The sequence below is a fragment of the Amblyomma maculatum genome, unplaced genomic scaffold (assembly GCF_055883805.1).
Source record: "Amblyomma maculatum isolate TAMU_Amacu unplaced genomic scaffold, ASM5588380v1 scaffold_19, whole genome shotgun sequence".
NCBI lineage: Eukaryota > Metazoa > Arthropoda > Arachnida > Ixodida > Ixodidae > Amblyomma > Amblyomma maculatum.
In genome coordinates, this window is record NW_028146744.1 from 10267684 (window position 1) to 10289051 (window position 21368).

The 21368-nt window shown below is 46.9% G+C and overlaps 2 protein-coding genes across 2 annotated transcripts in view; both read left to right on the forward strand.

Annotated features, from left to right (window-relative positions):
- Positions 1–20959, forward strand: part of LOC146171669 (uncharacterized) — a 29575-nt gene extending 8616 nt beyond the window's left edge. Inside the window, exons 4-6 of the mRNA XM_084586430.1 lie at positions 10380–10639; positions 13256–13546; positions 20819–20959. Of these exons, the coding sequence (XP_084442556.1) occupies positions 10380–10639; positions 13256–13476 (481 nt within the window). The 3' untranslated portion in view covers positions 13477–13546; positions 20819–20959. The remainder of the gene's footprint in view (positions 1–10379; positions 10640–13255; positions 13547–20818) is intronic.
- Positions 7069–8960, forward strand: LOC146171670 (uncharacterized). The gene has a single exon (XM_084586431.1). It carries the CDS (start codon positions 7990–7992, stop codon positions 8698–8700), a length of 711 nt encoding a protein of 236 aa, XP_084442557.1. The 5' UTR covers positions 7069–7989; the 3' UTR covers positions 8701–8960.
- Positions 20960–21368: the final 409 nt, after the last annotated feature.

The following is a 21368-nucleotide window of genomic DNA, read 5'->3' on the forward strand; positions in this document are numbered from 1 at the left end:
GGTTAATGTGCGGAAGTGAATGACATATGCTAGATGCGAGGGCCGTAACAGTTAGCGGCACATGACTACATTGTCAAGACGGGTGTTTCATCTGAGAGCAAAATCAAGGCACTGAAGGAAGTGATGGCATCTCCTACCATCCCATTTCCCACTGTCACATATTCCGGTTCACCTTATACGTCGCTGGACATATCGTTTAGTTAATCAACTTCGGGTGTGACGCTTGCGCTATTCTTCTTGAAACTAGGGAAAGAAGCAGCCCTATGTAGTACGCTGTTCTACGAGGACAGTGTTCTAGTGGACTGCATTATCCGAAACCAGAGCTTAATTGTTGCCCTATTGGACAAGCTTTTTTTTTTTTTGAAAAAGCTGCCGTGAACCTACTACACACAAATGTCCTCGAAGTACTTAAGATCCTGATTCAGTCAGCATTTCAGAACTCAACACTGAGTTGCCCGAAAGGAATTGACAACAGGTAGGTTATTAAGTCCGCTTCTTTGATATTTGAAAAATTTCTCAGAATTCGTCTTCTCAATTAATTACACCAGGAAAGTGACAGAGAAGACCGAGAGGCTAACTCCTTGGTCAAATATTTAGGGGAATCTCCCAAGGTGGAGTAGATCTGTAATAAGGGAGTAATTACTAAAAAACTACGAAGTTTCTGAGAAAGCTGTATAGCTTTCCTTTGTAGCCGTATGGCTGCGCTTGGCTGGATGCAATGAGTAATTACTCCCTTATTACAAATCTACTCCACCTTGGGGGATTCCCCTAAATATTTGACCAACACCATTCCCACTTCGAGTTATAGATCAATTCGCTCTCGCCCTACCATCTGATCTGCTGACCGTCCTGGTTAGCTCAGTCGGTAGAGCGACTGCCCCAAAAAGGCGGTGGTGCCGAGTTCGATTCCCGGATCAGGACGAATTTTTCTTTAACTACGAAGTTTCTGAGAAAGCTGTATAGCTTTCCTTTGTAGCCGTAAGGCTAACTCCTTATGTGTACAAGCCGTGCAGGAAGATTTTGAGCCTGAATTTTCCAGACGCAGGTCGCATTTTGATGAATTGATGAGTATATAGTGCAATGTGTAACTTTGAAGAACAATTTTTTTATTGTTTGCCGCTCTTTTCGATTCTGCTCAACTGTTTATGCACATTTCCTTGATTAATAGTAGTCGCGACTCGCGAGACTACATATACATCTTCTGTCTTTCAACCGACTGATATATGTTTTGAACGAAGCTAGAACAGCCCACTCCACTAGACAATAGAAATTTTTACTATACGAGTAAATTTTTGTTCTTTACTCTGAATCTGAGACGTGCCATGATTTTTTGCCGGTGCCTCTTCTGATCTAAACGAAAACGGTAGCGGTTGACAAAATCTCCACCCAACAGTTCACCACGCACTCACGTCAGGTCACGCTACACCTGCTTAAAACATTCAAAGGCAGATTACATAGCCTGGTAAATTTATTTTTGTACAAAACTTAGGGGTAAGAAATGTTGAAGTGTTCCTGAAGCTTCATTCGACCGTGCAAGGCCGCACTGACGAAGGAGCGCGCGCGTGAGCGGATTGTTGACTGTATTTTATTCCTCGTACACGACAAATATTCGATGTTGATTACGGATTTTGCATAAACCATGAGGGGCGAAATGTCAGGACCTGCCGGTTGCAACTGACGCGGGCGAAGCTAAAAGCGAGCGCGCGTTTCCCTTGAGCGTGAACGGCTGTAGCGGAGGAGCAGCAGTGGGGCGGTGGCGACCCCACCGAGGCGCGGCGGCCGGTAGAAACAGACCCCATTGGAGAGGCCGTGGCACAGCACAGCCACGGCCGCTCAATGGAGGCGCACTTGGGTGCGGCCCGTCGCGTCGCCCAGAAGAGCCGTATTGCGCCTAGTTCTCATCGCCACCGCTGCGGCGCCACCGCTCCGGGACGAGTCTGGGCGGAGAGCTGCGCGCAGCGGCCGTGGCTGTGCTTTCGTCTCGGCGTCCGCGTGGTCGGCGCTTGCTCAATTTAGGATTAAGAGCGGCGTTTCACACAGTATGTTATGCTATGTGCAAGTTTGCTATTGATAAGGTGATAGCGGAAAAGTCATCATCACTAGGCTTTTTCAAGACATTCGTGGTCTTCCGTTTACAACGAGAACGATGCAGTCGTGTGCTTCGCTGAGTGCGCACCCATTTATTTGCATTTCAACCACTGTAATAACGTATAGGGAACCAAAGCTGGAGTTTGCTCCGCGACACCAGCGCTCGGTTTCCAGCGGAGCGGAGAGGAACTACAAAACCTACGCGCATCCGCGCCCGCGCTGCGCGTGGCTGTCTGCGGAGTCTGCGCAGCCCGCTCGCTCGGGAGCGCGTGCTACGTTCAGCCGCGCGTGCACGCGGAGCGAGAGAAGGAGAGTGAGCACGAGGGGGGTAGTGGCGCGTTCTCGCGCGCAAAGCCGGCGCTCTTTGCCAGTGGGATTTCTTAATTTTGCTTTTTTCTGTGCCCCGGCTGACATAGAGGCTGGCTGGAGGCATGTTTTTTATCGGTGCTTTTGAAAGCAAGAAATTATGATTAATTGATCGCCGGACATTGTTTTCAAAGAGCGCTTGTTGGCAGGCTCAGACATACATAAAAAAAAAAAAAAATGAACGCGAATTCGCTGCTTGAAGGTGGGAGGCAAACGACAGGTATCTTGAAGGACTTGAGGCGGCACGGCACCTCTTGATGCCTCTGTCCATGTTCACAGAATGAAGGGTCCAGCCTTCGAGTGCTCCTTCCTTTCCCTTTGTGACTGGTCACTTGAAAGGGGCCTATTCAGCTCTTTGGGGACAAACGTTTTAGGCAGTGCTGCCGGCGCCGTGGGGCCTGTTTTCGGCGCGTTTAGGATGCGTTCCCTACAAAGGCACAAAGCATGCCGCCTTACCCTTTGGTTCCTGCCGACACCGGCCAGGGGAAGTTCACTGCTGCGGCGCTGCCATCCGAAATCAATGACCTAGCTACCGTTAACGATGAGGGGTTTCTTAACTACCTGGGTCATTCCCCAGAAGCCGAGGCATGCCATTCTTTCGGCAGTTTCCTCTCTACGAGACGAACAGCGAGGAAATGTCTGACGACTTTCCATGCAGACGGGGACATCTCTCCACGGAAATCTTTGTCTTCTTAATTCCACTGTTACGCGGCGCGATTCCTAGTTCAGTTATCTCCTATAGCGAACGCGCTTGTTTTGAGCTCCCGAAGCAGGATCGCGTATGAGGATAGGATGATTGACGTAAAGTGATCGCATTAATGACGAATATCTGTTTCTTGAGGCCGACCCGGTTCCACGATGGCTGCTTCAGCACCGCCAGTTAGAGAAGTACGACACACGAACGGTACGAGATATCCCCCCCCCCCCCCAAAAAAAAAGAAAAAAAGAAAGGCCCACAACCATCCCGTAGAAAGGCCCACAACCATCCCGTTACCGTTTCCACACAAGCTTCGCGAAAAAAGTGCGCCGTCATTATTTTCCTTCTAGTTCTTTTCTTTCTTATTCCCCCCTCATTGTTAGAGCTCGACGGTGGCCACAATGCGGCCGGAGGAGGAGAGAAACAACCGAGCGCGCGCGCGCAAACACGTGCTAGAAAGCAGCGCGGAGCAGACGACAACATGCTTTTCTATGCGGCGGCTAGCAGACGACGCGGCCGGGCTGCGCGTAGATTTTGACAGGGTCTCCATGGAGGGCGCTGACGCACAGAGCGGCGCAGCGCCCCCTGGCCCAGGTTTTCTCCCCTATTAGATATTGCAATCTTGAAATCGGGACATGGTTTGGGGCCATTGATTCAGCGTGCACTTTTCTGGAAATTTACAATTCAGGACGTAGCGTTCAACATTATTGTTCAGCCTGTTCCTCCGTTTTCACTGGAAATAATATTCAAGTGGGTACCACCACCAAAACATACTAAAGCTAACTCAAACTGTTGCAAAAGAAACAACACAAGACAGCCAGTTCAATGACACGCCCGCAGGCTCAGGCAATTTTTTTCTCGTTTGATTATGAAGCCGCGTGATGCACAGAAGACACGCAAGCTTATTTTACAAGCGAAGAACTTTTCTCGAAAAAGGTTTATGTGCAAGTGTGATTTTTTCCACTGTCTGATTGATGTTGCCTGTCCAGTTGGTCAGCAGTGGTCGCATTAGTTTGGTTAGGTCCTTAGTGCGACTGCGGTCTTCTCTCTCGCAAATCAACTCCGGAAATTGCACAAAATAGGGAAGAAGGGATGAAACCAACATGTTGCATAGCTTGCTGCTTCTTCTGACCTCCGGGCACTTCATCACCTTGCTAACAAAGGTGCACGGTGATTTTCAGACACTTTATGCGTCCATCATCAAGCATTTTGATAAGTCCAGGGTTTTGCAGGAATCACAAGGCACGAAGTTAATGGATGGGGACTAATAAAATAAAATTATTGACACTTTAAAGTAAGCACTAGAAGTTATTTAAACTTTGGTAATATATAAATAATGAAAACACGGGCAGGCACTGAAAACAGAATAAATAAAAATGTTTCATGAGATTCTGTTAAACTATTTATATTTTATCTTCAAATGGACGTGCAAGGTAACCAGCCAAAAACTCAATCGGTGCTAACTCTATGTCAGCTGCTGGTTCACACATGAATGAATCCAAGCTGACTCGAAAACTCTCTCGCAGCAGACGTGATATGGCAGTTGGCAAGGTACGACTTTCATAATCACGAATGCCAAGTTTTATAGCTGTCTATTGTTGATAGGTGCATTTGCAGACTGATGCTTGCAAGATGCCAACCTGCACAAAGCATGGCAAAATGTGTATCTCAGTCGATATATTTTTTTTTCGCTAGTTGTACCTTCAGTATTTTCTCCGAGGTGAAAACTGCAGCCCTTGCGTCAACTCTGCCGTTCCCGCCTTTGAATTGCCTTACGCTGCTAAAAAGCGATACTACAGGCCTGCTGTTGAGGGCCTGCTTTAGGGCGTATCGGAAGCTGAAAATAAGATTCGGTTAAACGCAATGCACTTGTAAGGCACACAGAAGACGTTGCAAGATACTTGATGTGATCAAGAAGGTACTTAATTTGCGCCACTGTGGATCTGGTTGTCATGATTATTGCTTCGTATGTTAATTTGCTTGGTTAGCCTTTGCTTCGACGTGCCTCCTAGGACCTGAATGTCTTTGATATGGCAAAGTCCAACTCTAACCAAGAGAGTCACTCGTCATCTGACAAATAGAGCGGCTCCTCTTGGTGTCTCTATGGCTTCACTTATGCGATGTTGAGCAAGGCATACCATTTTGATATCATCGTCATAAAAGTGATCGTGGCGCACCTATCTTGAAACACACATGCTTCAGGATGACATGGGGGGTTGTCCAGGAGGAAATGAAGTGTAGCTATAACAAGTGGGGAAAATAAAGCTATTGACCTGCGTACATTAATTTTTTCAAGGTTGTTTGGCTCAACATGAGCCCGCATGAGTAACTCAACTTGTAAGGTGGGCAGTTTGGGAACACGAAGGGGACAGCTGAAGGAAGTAGTATCTTCAGTTTTATGTTCTTCCTGTAATCGTCATCTGTGAAGTGCAGTGAGTATACCAGTGACTTGTCACTCGGCTCCCACCGGCTTCCTTTTCCGTCCTAACCTTCCCGAGATATGTTTTTCAGCCATGCTGCTCGACGTTGTGAATCGCACGGGAACCCATGGTAACCGATCTTTTCTTGCTTTCGTGGTGCACAGCGGCACACAGCAGTTGCCTGGCATGGTGCTGCATACGCTTAGGACGCTGTTGACACAGGCACTGATGAAATGCATGCAGAACTATCAGAACCACGCGGTTATGCTGAGTAGTCAAAACGATAACACGCGCCAACCCAGCCAGCGCGCTCCTTCTGCGTCGTCTGCTCGTCCGTGCCGGCGGCGCCTTGTCCTGGAGTGGTGGCGCCCCCGCGGCGGAAACTGTAACTTCTCCCAATACGCGCTTCCCCAGCCATTGAGGCGCGACGCGACGGGCCGCACCAAGTGCGCCTCCATTGAGCGGCCGTGACCAAGTGCGCCTCCATTGAGCGGCCGTGGCACAGCGGAGCTTTCGGCATCCGTCCGCAAGGGGTGAATCGTCGCGAGACAGCCGCTGATTGGGTAAAGCGCGCGCTCTCCGAGGCGCAGCCCTCTGATTGGCCCTGACGCATGCCTCACCTCCCGCGACCGCGCGTTGCCGACTCTTCGTCGTCTGCTTTTGCCCGCTGGCACGTGATTTTTTGCGCTCCTCTTTGTTTCCTAGCATTTCTCGTTCTGCATTTTTTCTCATCGTTCCTGTAAATATTTTGACTATTAACTCGCTCCTCTTAGCTTCGAAGTTATTGTTTTCGTGTGTATTTGCCTGCCTGGTGTCTGTTCCGTGTGTCTCGATGGCACGGGACGCGCGCTTGAAAGCAAGCACGCGAAAAGCAGTCGGCAAAAGGAGACGCGCGTGGAATAAGAAGAGTGCCACATCGAGAACTACAGCTTCGGTGTTGCCGCAAGCTGCAAGGCCGTCGGCGGATGCGGCTGGATTGAACTCGTCGACCACAGTTTTGCCGATGGACCCGGCTGGACCGACATCGTCGATGTCAGCTTCGTTGGTGGACGCCGCGGCTGGACCGTGCCGATCGGCGTCAACTTCGGTGTTACCGCAAGTGTCTGCGGTTCCAGTGGATGCGCCTGGACTTAGCCCGTCGAAAATATCGACTTTTGATGCTCTGCGAGTCGCTTCAAATTCTGTGTCGTCGGAAGCGGCCCAGCCGGCTGAGCTAAGCCTAACGACGACTTCGGCGTTTCCGCACGTCGCTTCAGCGCCGACGGACGCGGCTAAACCGAGCTCGCGTGTTCAACGTTTGGACACAGTGTTTTTTACGGAGGCGGAGTGCGCGGGACGCGAAAAATGTGCAGATAACGCCAAGACGTCATTGGCGAAGAAGTCCGCGACTTCCCGCAAGTTCGAGCTGATGAACGTCAGCACAGTAAGTGTAGACGACGATCGCGGCACTGAGTATATAATTGTTGATATGAGCATACTGAAGAAGCTGTTTGCAACCACAAGCTGCAGCAAGTGTGGGATGGCCAGTGTTCAACTCGCGAAATGCAGCGGAAGAGAGTATGGCTTAGCTGTGAAGTTAGTGCTCACATGTTCGAATTGCGATTTCGCCGAGCGGCACTTTTCGTCGCCACGAGTGCCCGGGAAATCTAGCATCACACCCTTTGAAGTAAATCTGCGGGCGATGAAAGGCATACAAAGTATAGGGAAGGGAGTGACTGCTCTAGCGGATTTTTGTGCAACAATGAACCTCTCCCACCGAGGACTTCACCACAAAACTTTCAGGGGGCACATGAACACCATGGTGAAAGCTTGCCAGGCAGTTGCTACTGCTACAGAAGCAGCAAGTGTCAAAGTGGTGAAGGACTTATACAAAGATTTCCTGAACCCAACAGGAAATGTAGACGTGATATTTGATGGCACATGGAAAACGCGTGGCCACAATTCAAATATTGCAGTTGGCTGCATTATAGAACTGTACACTGGCCTTGTACTGGACCATGTTGTGCTTTCGAGGTACTGTCGTGGGTGCCAAGGGGCACCTGATCCCAGTGATGATGGTTACGGTGACTGGGCTGTGAACCACAAGTGTATGAAGAACATTGACTGCAATGCCGGACGAATGGAGACCGAAGCAGCTATGATTTTATTCAATAGGTCCTTGGAAAAAAATGGGTTGCGGTACACAACCATACTTTCGGATGGTGATAGCCGCACATTTCATGCATTGACCCAGGAAGGCGTGTATGGATATATATCCATCGAAAAGAAAGACTGCCTCAACCATGTCCACAAGCGGACGGGGATGGCTCTTCGCAACTTGGTTGAGAAAAAGAAGGCACAAGGGCAATCTCTTGGTGGAAAGGGCAACCTTACCCAAGAAAAGATAAAAAAGATCACCTCAACCATGTCCACAAGCGGATGGGGATGGCTCTTCGCAACTTGGTTGAGAAAAAGAAGGCACAAGGGCAATCTCTTGGTGGAAAGGGCAACCTTACCCAAGAAAAGATAAAAAAGATCACCAATTACTATGGGTATGCCTTGCGGAGCCATAGCCAGGACGTCGCAGGCATGAAAAAGGCAGTGCAAGCTACGCTGTTGCACCTGACCTCAACAGATGAAGCCCCAGATCACAGTTGCTGTCCTCAAGGAGTTGATTCATGGTGTGCCTTCAATCGTGCTTTGGCAAACCAGGTGGAGCCTCCACCACACAAAAACCCTCTGCCAGGCCATGTTCGCACTGCGCTTGAGCCAGTTTTTGCCAGGCTGGGCGACGAGGCCCTTTTGAAGCGCTGCAAAGATGGCATGACACAGAATGCTATCGAGTGCCTGCACTCTGTTATCTGGAGCCAATGCTCTAAAAACACGCATGACTCTTTGCTGGCTGTTCAAAGGGCTGTTGCAGAAGCAGTTTCTCGCTTCAATCAAGGGATGGCAGCAACCAGCAGAGCTATTGCAGAGCAGCTTGGTTATAGCCCTGGCAGGTGCCTCATTCGTCGGAGCCTTGAAAAAGATAAACAGAGGCTGTGCAGGTCTGATAAGGGTCACACCGATAGTGAAAAGGTGAAGAAGAAGATGGCCAAGAGGCACAGGCCTGACAAAACCCAAGACTACTGCCCAGGACTTATGTGAATGATTTAAGATTCAGAGACTGTAGCAAGTGACTTTCTGAGCATCTTTTTTTTGTTAAGTGCCAATGCCATACATAGATCTTCACAGCCATTACATGAACAGATTTATGTAAATTTGGTGTCATTTTGTTCACCAATAACTGGGCTGCATGCTAAAGCATTAAATCTTTCCATGTGATTGGAAAACAAAAGTGGCACAGTGAGTAAAACTTTGAATGCAGTTTTCTCAGCTTTGTTTATTTGGTAAAAAGCCTTGCCTTACGGAACTTTTCATAATGCTTGCATGCATGGATTTTATTGAACTTGGTATCATTTTTTTCAGTAAAATCTCAGCTACATCCTAAAGCTTTCCGTTTTCGATAAATCCTGAGAGACTAGCAATTAGATCAGATGTAAACTAATTACTCCCACATTGTCTTTTTTCTCCCAACTTTGTTATTCATTCATTACCTATATAATGACTTCTTAAAAATTTCCTTAGCTTTAGGATGTGCAGTAGGCTCTTGGAAATGACAGCATATTTTTAAAACCAGTTTTTTTAATTAAGAAATTGCCGTAATGGCCCGTAAGAAAAGACACTATGTGCAGTACATTATCTTGCCATATTTTCATGTCTAGATGAGGTATTTCAAATCTAAATACATATTTGGAATCACCATTCAAAGATATATCACCATGGCAATTTTCAGCAAGATAGGTTAAGAAATAAAAAAAGTTTTTAAGACTCTCATCCCCCCTTATGATGGCGTGTCCACCGCTGTCACAGCCCCATTGTGGGCACATTTTTTTTCCCGCCCCTTTTTTCATATTAGAGAGAGAGGGAAGGGGTCTTTTAGTTGGCACGCAGTAAAATAAAATCAAGCCTACTGTGCACTTTGCCGCTTTTCTATCATAAGTGCAAGAATGTGCATTTTGGTTTCCTTGTGCTCATTGTAGAGAGGCAAGGCTATTTGCTTTGAGGGCACAATAGTGAGCTCTAAGGTCATGGGTGTGCCGAAGGCAACTGACACCTTGTCCTCTTACGGGGTTTTGGGTAAACATAGCACACTAGCTTTGAGCACAGGGAGTTCGACATACATCCATCGATGTAGATTGCAAGCAACACGGCCACATCAGCTGTGCGGGCTGGTGTGGGTGACTGGTTGCCCCAACACTAGAGCTTTGTAGTGGTTTCACTCGAAGTCACGTTCTCCGGCCTTGCCTGTATTATCCCAGATGGCGGAAGCAGGCTGCGCGCTGGCCACTAGGATCTTTATCATCACATTTCCCGTTCCAATGCGTCTTTAAATGTATGCACTCAGCTCAATCATTTGAACTTGTATTACAATTTAGGCTCAGGTTCAATTCATTTCAGCAGTGAAATTTCATTACGCTTTGATGCTAAAAGTACTATACGGTGTTCAGTGAGTATGAGGTTTCGAAGACTGAAATAATTCATTACATCCAGGATTTCTTTAAATTGAATTTAATTGCAGTGAGGTTTGAGTGCATTGCCTTTTTCAGTTTCCATCACGAATTCAGGAAGTCACTTTTGCTCTTGATTATGATCTCCTAGCTTCCAGCAGGATTCACTCTTCCTACTTTCTTTTAAGTGTCTCGCAGTACTAAGCCTTGCAGAAGCAGTCATTGTGACAGCATACAGATTTCCCCCTGGGCGGCACTTGTGTTGGATTTCCCCAGGAAGCTGGTTGGCTCGGGTGCAGGCAGCCTGTCATCTTCGAGCCCCTGTGCCTCTAGTGGTGTGAGCCTGAGTTCAGCGGAATACCTGCCCAGCTGGGACGAGGGTTCTCAGCACATTGGCCAGAGTGACTTCGGAGACAGGCGGAGCACATACAGCTGGCAGACGGAGTCCTCTCGTTGCTCAGCACGTCTGACAGACCTTTCCGACAGGATGAGCGACCTGCACATATCCCCCGAGAGTGAACGGTCGTGGACCACTAGTGAGTTGGCTGCTTCTGCTGTTTTTACAAAGGGCATTCGCAGTGTTGTGGCTGGAATAACATTGCACATTGGTAGAAGTGGCTGCCAGACAGTAATTAGTACAGTTTTTCTTTAGCATAGTGTTTGTTGCACTTCGAACAGCCAAAAACATTGCAACATTGCAGTGCACACTTTGCCGGCAACGGGTTTAGTGAACGATGGTTACTGCTTCACAACAATAAATGCAAAACACTGTAGTGCCATCTACTGACACAAGCTCAAAACACTTCACTGGCAATGCAAAGGAATTTATTTATTTATTTATTTTCGATACCCTCAAGCGCCGAGGCATTACAGAGGGGAGTGGGCAAGCAAACAACGCAAGAAAAAAATTATTTTTTGTTAAAGGCGGCACAACAACGTAGTTAAAATGTAGCAACACACAGTATTCGAAAAAGTACAGAAACAACAACTGTAACAAATGCAACGCAAGAAACTGAACAAACATAGCAGAAAAAAAAGTAATAAAAAACGAAGAAAATAACAAAGCAACAAAGAAACTAGCTATTCGCATCAAATAAAAGCATCGTCATCAGAGACTGACGATAAGCAGTATAATCCTGTATACAAGCCACGGCAGCGGGAAGGTGGTTCCACTCTTTCGGTGTGGGAGGAATGAAAGAATGCAAAAAAGTGTCAGTACGGCAAAAAATAGATCCAGTCTTATGTTGATGGTCGACACGAGAAGAGCGATAGGGGGGTGTAGTGATAGAACGAGAGTGCATGATAAAACGAGAGTGCATTGTTGCCTTTCATCTTCTCGTTTGCATCATGATCTTGTGTCACGTTTCACTCAGTTGCTAGTCCCCTTAAACTTGCTTTCTGCGAGTGTGATTACTATTTCTAATTAGATGCACTGAAATCATAGTGCATGCTTAACAGCTGCAGATCAGGATTAAATAAAGGTGTTCAAAGTAGTATATCTTATGACAGCACACTTGTAATGCCTCGAATTAAGGAATTCTACCCGTATATTAATAATAGAAAGATGGCTGTAAAAGTGGAACAAAGCAGGGACTTTGCTGAAATGTCGGCACTGCATTTGGTTCTTTGTTTCTGTCCATTTTATTCATGATGAACCATCAGCATTTTTCCTATGTAGCCATTCTTGTGCAATACACGACCAGTTAATTGGTCTCCGTGCTGATTAACAACAAAGATGTAAATTTGATGATCATGCCATCAAAAATGAAAAAGGAAACTGGCATTGATCTAGCTGTCCTCGAAGCCAAAAAGAGTTGAATAAGCAATAGCCAATCTGTAATACTTCATTTAGTTGGTTTGGTCTGCATGTTTCTTTCCAATTAACCCTTTATAGGACAGCAAATATTTTTGCAAAATAATAAAAAAACCTTTTTTTGCGTGTATAAATGATTGTTTTAGGTTTTAGAGGATTTAACATCCCAAAGCGACTTAGGCTACAATGTACGCTTTAGTGGAGGGCTCTGGAAATTTCGATCACTTGATATTCTTCGATGTACACTAATATCGCACAGTATATTGCACCTGCCAACCCTCCCAATTTGCCCATGAGGCTTCCAATTTTTTTTTCTCTCTCTCTGGACTTCCCATTTGTACTACCACCGCCCTGTATCTTCCAAAAGTTGCCTCTGCCAATGCAAGAATAGCTTTTGTGGAACTGGCACGGTTGCAGCTGGCATGGCGGAATCTGCAACTGTATCCTAATAGTCAGCATCACTATTAATGGCCACGCTAGCACCATCAGCATCATAGGTTCAGCAGCTGACCAGAGCCTGACCAGCTGTGGCTGCTTTGGCTTTGCAGCGTTCATTCTGAACAAGGCCACCATTTTATTGCGCTCATGATTTTTTTTGCCCCCTGTGCTCCCCTGCTCTTCTTTGCTGTCTTTTCACGTGTTTAAACACAAGTACTTACCTTCGAAGAATACCATGTTAGCCTGCTCTCTAAGGATAGGTGCACATCATGCCTTGTGCTAGCCTATACAGACAACACGTCTCCATCCAGAGCAGCGCTTCATTGCGAGATTAGTATATGCGAAGACTGCAGTCAGAAATCGTCAAAACCCCTACGTCTGATTGGTGTTTGGCGCCGTGCCACAGTCCTTTTACTGCAGGATTTGCACAAACCCTTTAAATCCTTGATTTTCAAAAAAAAAAAAAAAAATTCAAAGGCCTTGAACCCTTTTAAATGTGCAACGCAAATAATGTCAGAGGTAGAACTGTGGCATTAGGTGCGATGCGTCCGAAATTTAATTCATGCTCTTACACTGAACCCTAAGGAATGGATGACTCAGCGTCGTGCAAGTTTAGGTTGTAAGCTATGTCCGAAAAACATGTAGCACCTTTTATATTTAAATTTAGCAGCATGTAAATAACCGCACAATAACGGCTTGAGACAATGATGCTTAGTTCACCTCAGTTCTGCTGCTTGAAAATTGCCTAATGCAAGTTTCAAAAGACTATTTTAGTGTGAAGGGGTAAGTGGGGTAAGACAGAAAAACAGGTGTGTCTGAAGCCTCGATCGGCAGGTGCTGCCAACTCGGGAAAAAGAAAAGTACATCTATCTGTTTTTCTTCTTGTTTGTTGCTTGTACAGGCACGTGGTCGAAGCCAACAAGCCTGCAGGCAGCATCTGAAGGAGCTGGGCAAGTAGGTGGCACGAGTGAATGTGGCATGCCTAATGGCTCGGCGTCGTCATTGCTGTGGCCTCCCAAGCTGCGCCTGCATCAAGGCTCATCGTGGATGGCAGGCAGCATGTGGGCCCTGGGTGGCACACGCACTCCATCGGACACACAGGTCCTTTGGGGAGTCAGGTAGAGGTTTGGTCTGCTTACCCCACCGCCTTCAGTAGCTGGCTCAGCCAAGCACAGCTCCAGCAGCCCCAATGGTGAGTTCTGTGTTGAGCACTGCAGGAGGCTAGTGACTGTAAAGTTTATGCAGTTGTCCCAGCTAAGGTGGGCCAATATTTTATAAATACCTACTTGTCATTTTGTCTTTTTATTCAAGTGAGCATTGTGGGGATTCACAATCTCCTGCCCCCATTTTAACGCCAGCGCGTAATAACGCCGGGAGGAAAGAGCGGGAGACTGGGCAGCGTCACTGCGGGAGACTGGGAGGCGGTGGGGGGGTGGCCTGTCCAGTGTGCCCTCTCTTCCACTAACCTCCTTAACAGCGCGCATAACTCGCGTTATAATTACGCTCTGCGTTATAAAGGGGGCAGGGGATTGGGAATGCCCACAACATTTCTGTATTTAAAATACCACCTAGTGCTGTTTTTTTTTTTTCTGCCTACTTCGAAAGTAGTCAACATAAACTAACATTTAAATATTGCTTAAACTCTCAGGTGCCAGCGGGGAAGTTTTCAAGCATTGCGAGAATGGCCTGACCGAAATGTATAACGAGGTAGCCTTCGCGTAGCACTTTTTACCGGACAAAAATGAAAGCCTGAGAAGTTTAAAAAATACGACATGACAGCTTGCTTTGTGCATCTGAATGTGCTGTGATTACAGTGCTCTTCTCTGCCACTCAATAAAGTGCCGCCACATTCGCTTCTGCACTGCTCATGGCAGAGCTTTGGTTTGCTGCTGGTTGTGAGGTAATTGTCAGCTGCACTAATACTCTCGTTTCTAAGATACGAGAAAACATTTTATGAGATTGCTTGTTCTTGATAGAAAAATTTCAGGGGAACACTTAGGTCAGGTCACCTTACATGCAGCGAAGCGGAAGCCTTTTGGTCGCGCTGCTACGATACTTTGAACGCTCCTGATTCCTCGACAGAGACTCTGTCTATAGAGGGAGAAGGGCACTCTCTCTCTCTTTGGTCTCCTGATAGAGGGAGGAAAAGAGACGAAGGGGAAAGAGGGGAGGAGCTTTCTCACTCTTACACATCACCGACTTTATCATCGGCGCACACTTTCTGCCGATGCCACTCTTGAGCTGTTAAAGGCTTTCACCTTAAAACACTTCAGTGACACATCTGGGCAGAAAGATATCTCGCTAAGCATGAGGGCAGTACTTAAATCCGTGGATTTTTGGCAGAGAAATGGCACAAAGGTGTCTGTTTCTCTGTTGTGCACGGATGTTTTGGAGCTTCAGTCAAATCCCGATATAATGAATCCCGCAGGAGCGCAAAAAATTATTCGTTGTTTTGAAATATCGTTTTAATGAAAATTTTGCGATTATAAGACAGTGGTCATGCCTAAGTATGAAAATGACATACCTTGGCAGTAGGCACATGTGTAGACAAGTAAAACCTCAAGTGAAAATGTTGCACTAACTCAGAGCTGATTTATTTGAAGAAATCAATTATTTTCTTCTGCTGCGTGCGACAAACACGACTGCGCACTACATTACACCACTACAGCACATACACCTTCCACTTTCCGGAACACCTCACTCATTTCATGCGTGATTGCATCGAGCGATGAAAGTACAGACTTTGTCCATGTGCAAAAAAAAAAAAAACAAAAAAAAAACAAAAAAAAAACAAAAAAAAAAAACAAAAAAACATCAAAGGTCTCTATGACCCCATCTTCAATGCTCCCTGAACTTTGAAAATCTTGTCTCGGTCTTTCATAATGATCGCGGCAGTCGATGGGGCAATGCTCGCTGTCTGTAGAGGCCGAATCACTTTTTCCCTGCGTCGATTCCTTGCAGTGAAAGCAGCTGCGTTCATATCTTCTTGGCACTTCGCTGGCTAATGTCTCCAATCTCGCACAAACTTCGCAATAAGATAATCTGCGGCAAAAAAAAAACAACTAAAATACCGCCCCGCATGCGTGAACGACCCGAGCCGCGTATGGCACACAACACAGGAAGAAAAAAACGCAGGCAGCTAGGCCTGCTGGCTACTGCGTAATAAACCATAGCTATGGTGGCTAGAAAGGTTAGGTGACGCGAGCTGGCCGCGAGCGCCGCACCTACATTTTATGCCTCTCGTAGGTGGCGCTGCTCTCAGCACTTCGATGCATGCTCGGCTCGCGCTGGGGCACGGCCGGTCTCGAGGGAGAGCGCGCGCTCCCCCTCGAGACGGGCCGTGGCTGGGGTAAACTTTGGTGCGATTGCTGCGCAGTCATACCAACATACCAACAAAATGTTAAAATTATTGTTACCACTTGAAATATTTTAACCAGGTAAGCAAAATAGGCAAGTCAGGAGTGACGTCGACTGCTAATATGCTCTTTGGCACCGTGAAAGCGGGCGATGCGGCTGTGCCGGTTGTTTTGCTTGTCGTGCTACTAAATGCTGCTTAAATGAAGAAGTTTTGGTCTGAAGATGCATTACATCATTTCCCGATGGGCACAGTGGTCGAAGTTATAAAGCTAAATATCTTGGTTTGGTGTCGTGAGTTTTAAAAAAGCCAAAGCGACTCGGGCTGAGGGGCGTTGCAGTCGAAGATTACAGAGAATGCAGATGACAAGCGATTATTTAACGTGCGGTTACGTCGCACAGTACGCAGGCATCAGGCTAATTTCTATTCTTTGTTGTCTGCGAATTTCCGGTGCGTCTAAAGTGGGAAAGTGCAATTTTTAGCCAGATGATAGCCAGAACGTGCAACATGCGATGTGAAACGGTATTATAAGTACAGAAGGAACAAATTGCAGTTTTATTCACAAAAACCTCTCATGGATAAGCAAAGTTTTGTTTATTGCACTTAAGGGCAAGAATGCTGGAAAGAAAAGTGAAATATCACAATGTTGAGGTTGCTGTTGATGGCCTCAAATATACATGTAATACAGGTAGAATAAACACAATTTCCAGACACAACTGCTCACAACCAAATAGCAAATTAAACAACCCACCTCAGTTTCAACAGTTTCATTCTCCCTTGCCTTTCTTTTGAAAATGAATTCTGCGTCTTCAGGTGTAGTCTGCTAAGAACATAGAACTTGATCACTTTGTCACAAATTTAATATGTCCGTGACAACCAACCAGCTGCAGTTTGGTCATTTGGAGAATGGATACCAAGTCAATAAGGCTGTCTCTTCGGATTTCACGCGCACTAAAACAGCGAGTAAAGGTGTTTTCATGGGATGTCACAGGGGCGTTTAGATTGGTTGATGGAAACATAAGACCGCCTATGTCAACTGCACTGGTAATTAACTAGAATAGCAGCTTGGGCATATGTTGGTTATGCATCTTGAGGTAACAGCGCGGAACGTGGACGGGAGCACAAGATTAGAAGACGCCACAACGAGCGCTGACTTTCAACTGGTAATTAAGACACGCTCAGCTCCGTTCTTGAGACTGGGGAGTTGTCTGCATCAGTCTTCACATTTGGTGCCAGCGATGCATTTCTTCGCCACATATCCAGCGATATAAAATATCAGCCTTGAATAACTGGCCTGAGTGATGACAGATGTGTGTTCGATGCCACAGTCTTTGAGAACTTCATTTGCCTCACTCAGGTCTCGCACATATAAGAAGCTGGTCCTGGATGATGCTGTCACTAATCTTTTTTTTTAGCAATTGATTGGCCTTTTGCCTGACATTAATGCTTCATGATTTTTTTTAGTTAATGATTGGCATTTTGCGTGACAACCGTGCTTTCATTATTATGTTTTAGCAATTGACTGGCCTTTTGCCTGACAACAATGCTTTCATTAATTTTTTTAGCAATTGACTGGCCTTTGCCTGACAACGATGCTTTCATTAATTTTTTTTAACAATTGACTGGCCTTTTGCCTGACAACAATGCTTTCATTAATTTTTTTTAGCAATTCACTGGCCTTTTGCCTGACAACGATGCTCTCATTAATTTTTTTTAACAATTGACTGGCCTTTTGCCTGTCAACAATGCTCTCACTAATTTTTTTTTAGCAATTGACTGGCCTTTAGCCTGACAACGATGCTTTCATTAATTTTTTTTAGCAATTGACTGGCCTTTTGCCTGACAACGATGCTTTCATTCATTTTTTTGTTTAGCAATTGAAGGTAATTTTGCCTGACAACGATTCTTTCATTTTTTCTTTTTTTAGCGGGGGGTTTCTAAACGCAAGAGAAACAGAAAAGTATGCACATGTACTACATACTCCCACTAGCACCTCGGCAAGAAAAACTACATAGGCACCAAACAAAACAGGATAACCTGAGCTAGGGCAAAGCCGATTGAAAAATAGCACCACAGCTCAAGCAGCATCTACAGGCAAACAAGAACGAACGAACCGGCGTGCGCCGGAGAGAATGCATCGAAGAGCTGACAGCAGCGCCACAGCGGCGACCAGTGGCGGCGGCATGAACCGAAAGGCGCGTTTTCTCCAAGCGGCGGAATGCGCGGTCGCGCCACCTCACCATAACCATAGCTTCATGGTGGCGCTAGAAGCTGGTCCTAGATGTCCTGATGATGATAGCTACAGCCCACGGACCATACACACAGAAACAGCGGTTTCTGTTTCGTTTCACGCAAGAGTTGCAAGCTGCGGCGCTGTTAATTTCAGCCGAATTCGTAATACTGATGTTCCAAAATTATAGAAGAAGAAATAAAATACTTTCGTTATTCTGAAATATACACTATTTTGAAATTCGTAATTCTGAAATAGTTTTACATTCAAAACATAGCAAATCTGCCGGGGATTCTTAAAAAATTCGTTAATTTGAAAACTTTGTTAATGTGGTGTTTGTAGTAACGAGATTTCACTGTACCTGGCCATGTTCAGTCAATGAGGCGTGCTCAACGAATGGAAAATGCAAAACTCTGGTACCGATTTAAATGTATCTCAGGCCGAGAGTGCTGAGATGCAGTTACTTGCAGCGAGCAAGGTTGGTGGTGTTCCTGTTTCATTGCTTGCAAGTCCAAATGTAAGCATAACAACCTCAGCTGTCTGCTTGTCTCTGCATGAGAAACTGGGTTTTCAAAGCATTATGCTCTTTACATAGATTTGTTGTTCTGTTCTAAACTGCAAGTATGGCTATGAAAAGCTGAGAAAGCAGTTTTAATCTTTGTTTGACTGAAAAGGAGCTGCTGTATGGGTGCCCCAAGTGTACAGTAGAGAACTGGTCTGTGGAAAAACTGCACTGCTTAGTCTGGGCTGCTGATGAGACAAGCACCAAAAGCATAGCCCTGGTCATCCAGATGTCCATCACGCTCTCGAGCTATGTGCATGTTCATATCGTCTGGACTGGATGCAGGAGAAGGTGGAGTGGTATTGGTGCTGGGCGGCTCATAACGAGGCGAGAAACGGCGGTGACTGTAATCTGAGTAGCGGTAAACGTAAGTGAAACGTCGAGGTGGTGAAGACCTGCGGCAGTGGCGAGAGATGTGGCCAATACGCGAGCACGTGAAACAGATCGGCCTATCGTTAGGGGTGTGCCACTCATCAGGATTGCGGTATCTGTAGAGTGCCGTGTAGGTGTTGCGAGGCGTAGCGGTGACGACCATGGGAGGGACGGGACTCGAACTCTGGTGTTCCACGGTGCGGCTACAGGGGACACCCATGTTGGCAACCTCCTGACAGATGACCGTTGAATAACGGATATCGTTGCTAGGTTGCTGTCTGAGGAGGGCGGGTTGGATGCAGCAGGAGCGAGCGCTTCCAGTTCGCGACGTACGATGCGGGTCACGTTTTCAGTGTTGGAAGGCTGCCTTAGGGTTGGCAGATCCTTGCACATGGAGCTAGGGGCGGTGTTGGGGAGCCGGTCGAAGCAATGTGCAATGCGTCTTTGTTTGGCCTGCTCGAAACGTCAACAAACTTGCAGAATGGAGTCAACCGTAGAACAGTCCCGACAGATTGGAAGATTGAAGGCATCATCGGCTATGCCTTTGAGGATGTGCCCCACCTTATCAGGTTCTGTCATGTCTTTATCAACTTTTCGACAGAGAGCCAGAATGTCTTGTATATAGGTGATATAAGGCTCGATAGATGTCTGGGCCCGTGTGGCAAGGTCCCTCTTGGCGGCAAGTTGACGGCCAACCGGTTTTCCGGACAGGTCATGGAGTTTTTGTTTGCAAACATCTCAGGAGGGAATATCTGCTTGGTGCATTTCGAACCACACGTGTGCTGTGCCAGTGAGATAGAAGACGACATTGGCCAGCATCGACGTGGCGTCCCACCTGTTGTGCTGGCTAACACGCTCATAAAGCGAAAGCCAGTGTTCGACATCAACCTCATCTGTACCGCAGAATGGGCCAGGGTCACGGGGGTGGGCTACGACAATGGTTGGAGTTGCGGAGGTAGATGGAGCCACTTCGGTTGTCACCGTGACGGTTTCGAGGTGACGGCCACTGCGGAGATCCAGCGTCAGATTGTGTCGAACCCGCAACCTCCACCGATATGTGCTCACAGACAAAGATGACGACCGAGGAACGCGGGCACTACAAAGCATTGAGAAAGAAGACGACGCTGACAGAGTGGATGCTGCATGGCTACTGAAGTCTTGGCGTCGAGTTCAGCCCATTGCAGCGCCAGTTACATTAAGGATATCCCAGTAACAATATGATGCTAAAGCACGGCGGGGGGGGGGGGGGGGGGGGGGGGGAAATGTTCGTTTGTGTGCTCAGTTTTCCTTCTGAGGTTTCTGTACCACCCTGGGCAAAAGTTTATGAAGTGTGGGTTTGCTAAAAATCAAGCGCTTATTTTTGCATTGCCTTCTCCCCAGTCTTATGGTGTTCATTCCAGCACATAGAGCTCCGTTCATGCTTCTAGGTTTTTCAGTTAAGTGGTTGGAACAACTACTTACACACAAAATATATAGCCAATTCAGTGTGGTTAAACCAGATGCTTTGGTGCACTACCACTTCTGTTTTCACTTCAGTTTCTGTTCGCATATGCTCATTAGCATGCAGTTGTAACGTGCCACATTTATGTGAAAGGCCACTGAAATAGATTTGAAGCCCTGCTTTAACCAAGCTGTATGAACATGCCTGCATGGCCTTGGAGTAGCATGTCTGGCCCCTCATCTCAAAACTGCTGCCCAAGTTGGTAGCTTCTGCCAGTTTGGCCTACATTACGTGATCTCATGGCATAACACAAGGCACCAACCAATCACTACCTGGCCATATCACCTGCCAGCTACCACCTGCCAGAGACATGCCGTATGACCAACATTGGTAAACATTGGTGAAATATGGAAATGAGTGGTCTTAGTGTAAAATGTTTTCTGCAAACTTGCATCCCTTAAAATCCTCATTGCCATTTTCTTTATTCTGTTTTCTTGAACACAGCTGGCCAGAAGCGACAAACAGACTGGCTGTTCTTCGAAAGAGACAAACTACTGACGCCGGACAGGGCGGACGCGTCCACTTCGGCTCCCGACAAAAGAGCCTATTGCGGTGCCAACTTCCATCGGACCACCTTCAAATTAACAAGCGAAGATCGGAACATGACAGGAGTCTGACAGTACCAACTTTTTGGTGAGCGGACCACCGATTTTTCGATTATCGCAGCACTTCCATCGACTACGCCGGCGTTAGGCTTAGCGCGGCAGCGGAGGAGCGAGTGGAACCGAGAGCGCCCTGCGGCTGGCGGCAGCCACCGCGGGGGCGAGGATCTAGACAAAGGAGGTCCATCCGGGCCAACATTTCGCTCGAGAATGGACGGCACCCAAGGCCAAGATCTATCGATGGACACCACACCGTGCCCGAACCTGCCTCCACCCGACGGGGAAACAGGCGGAACGCCGGCTGCCAACACCATCGAGGCCACCGACACGAATACCACGGAAAACACCTTTCAAGGCGATTGGACAACCGTAGTTTCGAGACTATGGCAGAA

Excerpts from the sequence above, each read along its gene's own strand:
- LOC146171670 (XM_084586431.1), top strand. The coding sequence starts at position 7,990 with ATGGGGATGGCTCTTCGCAACTTGGTTGAGAAAAAGAAGGCACAAGGG.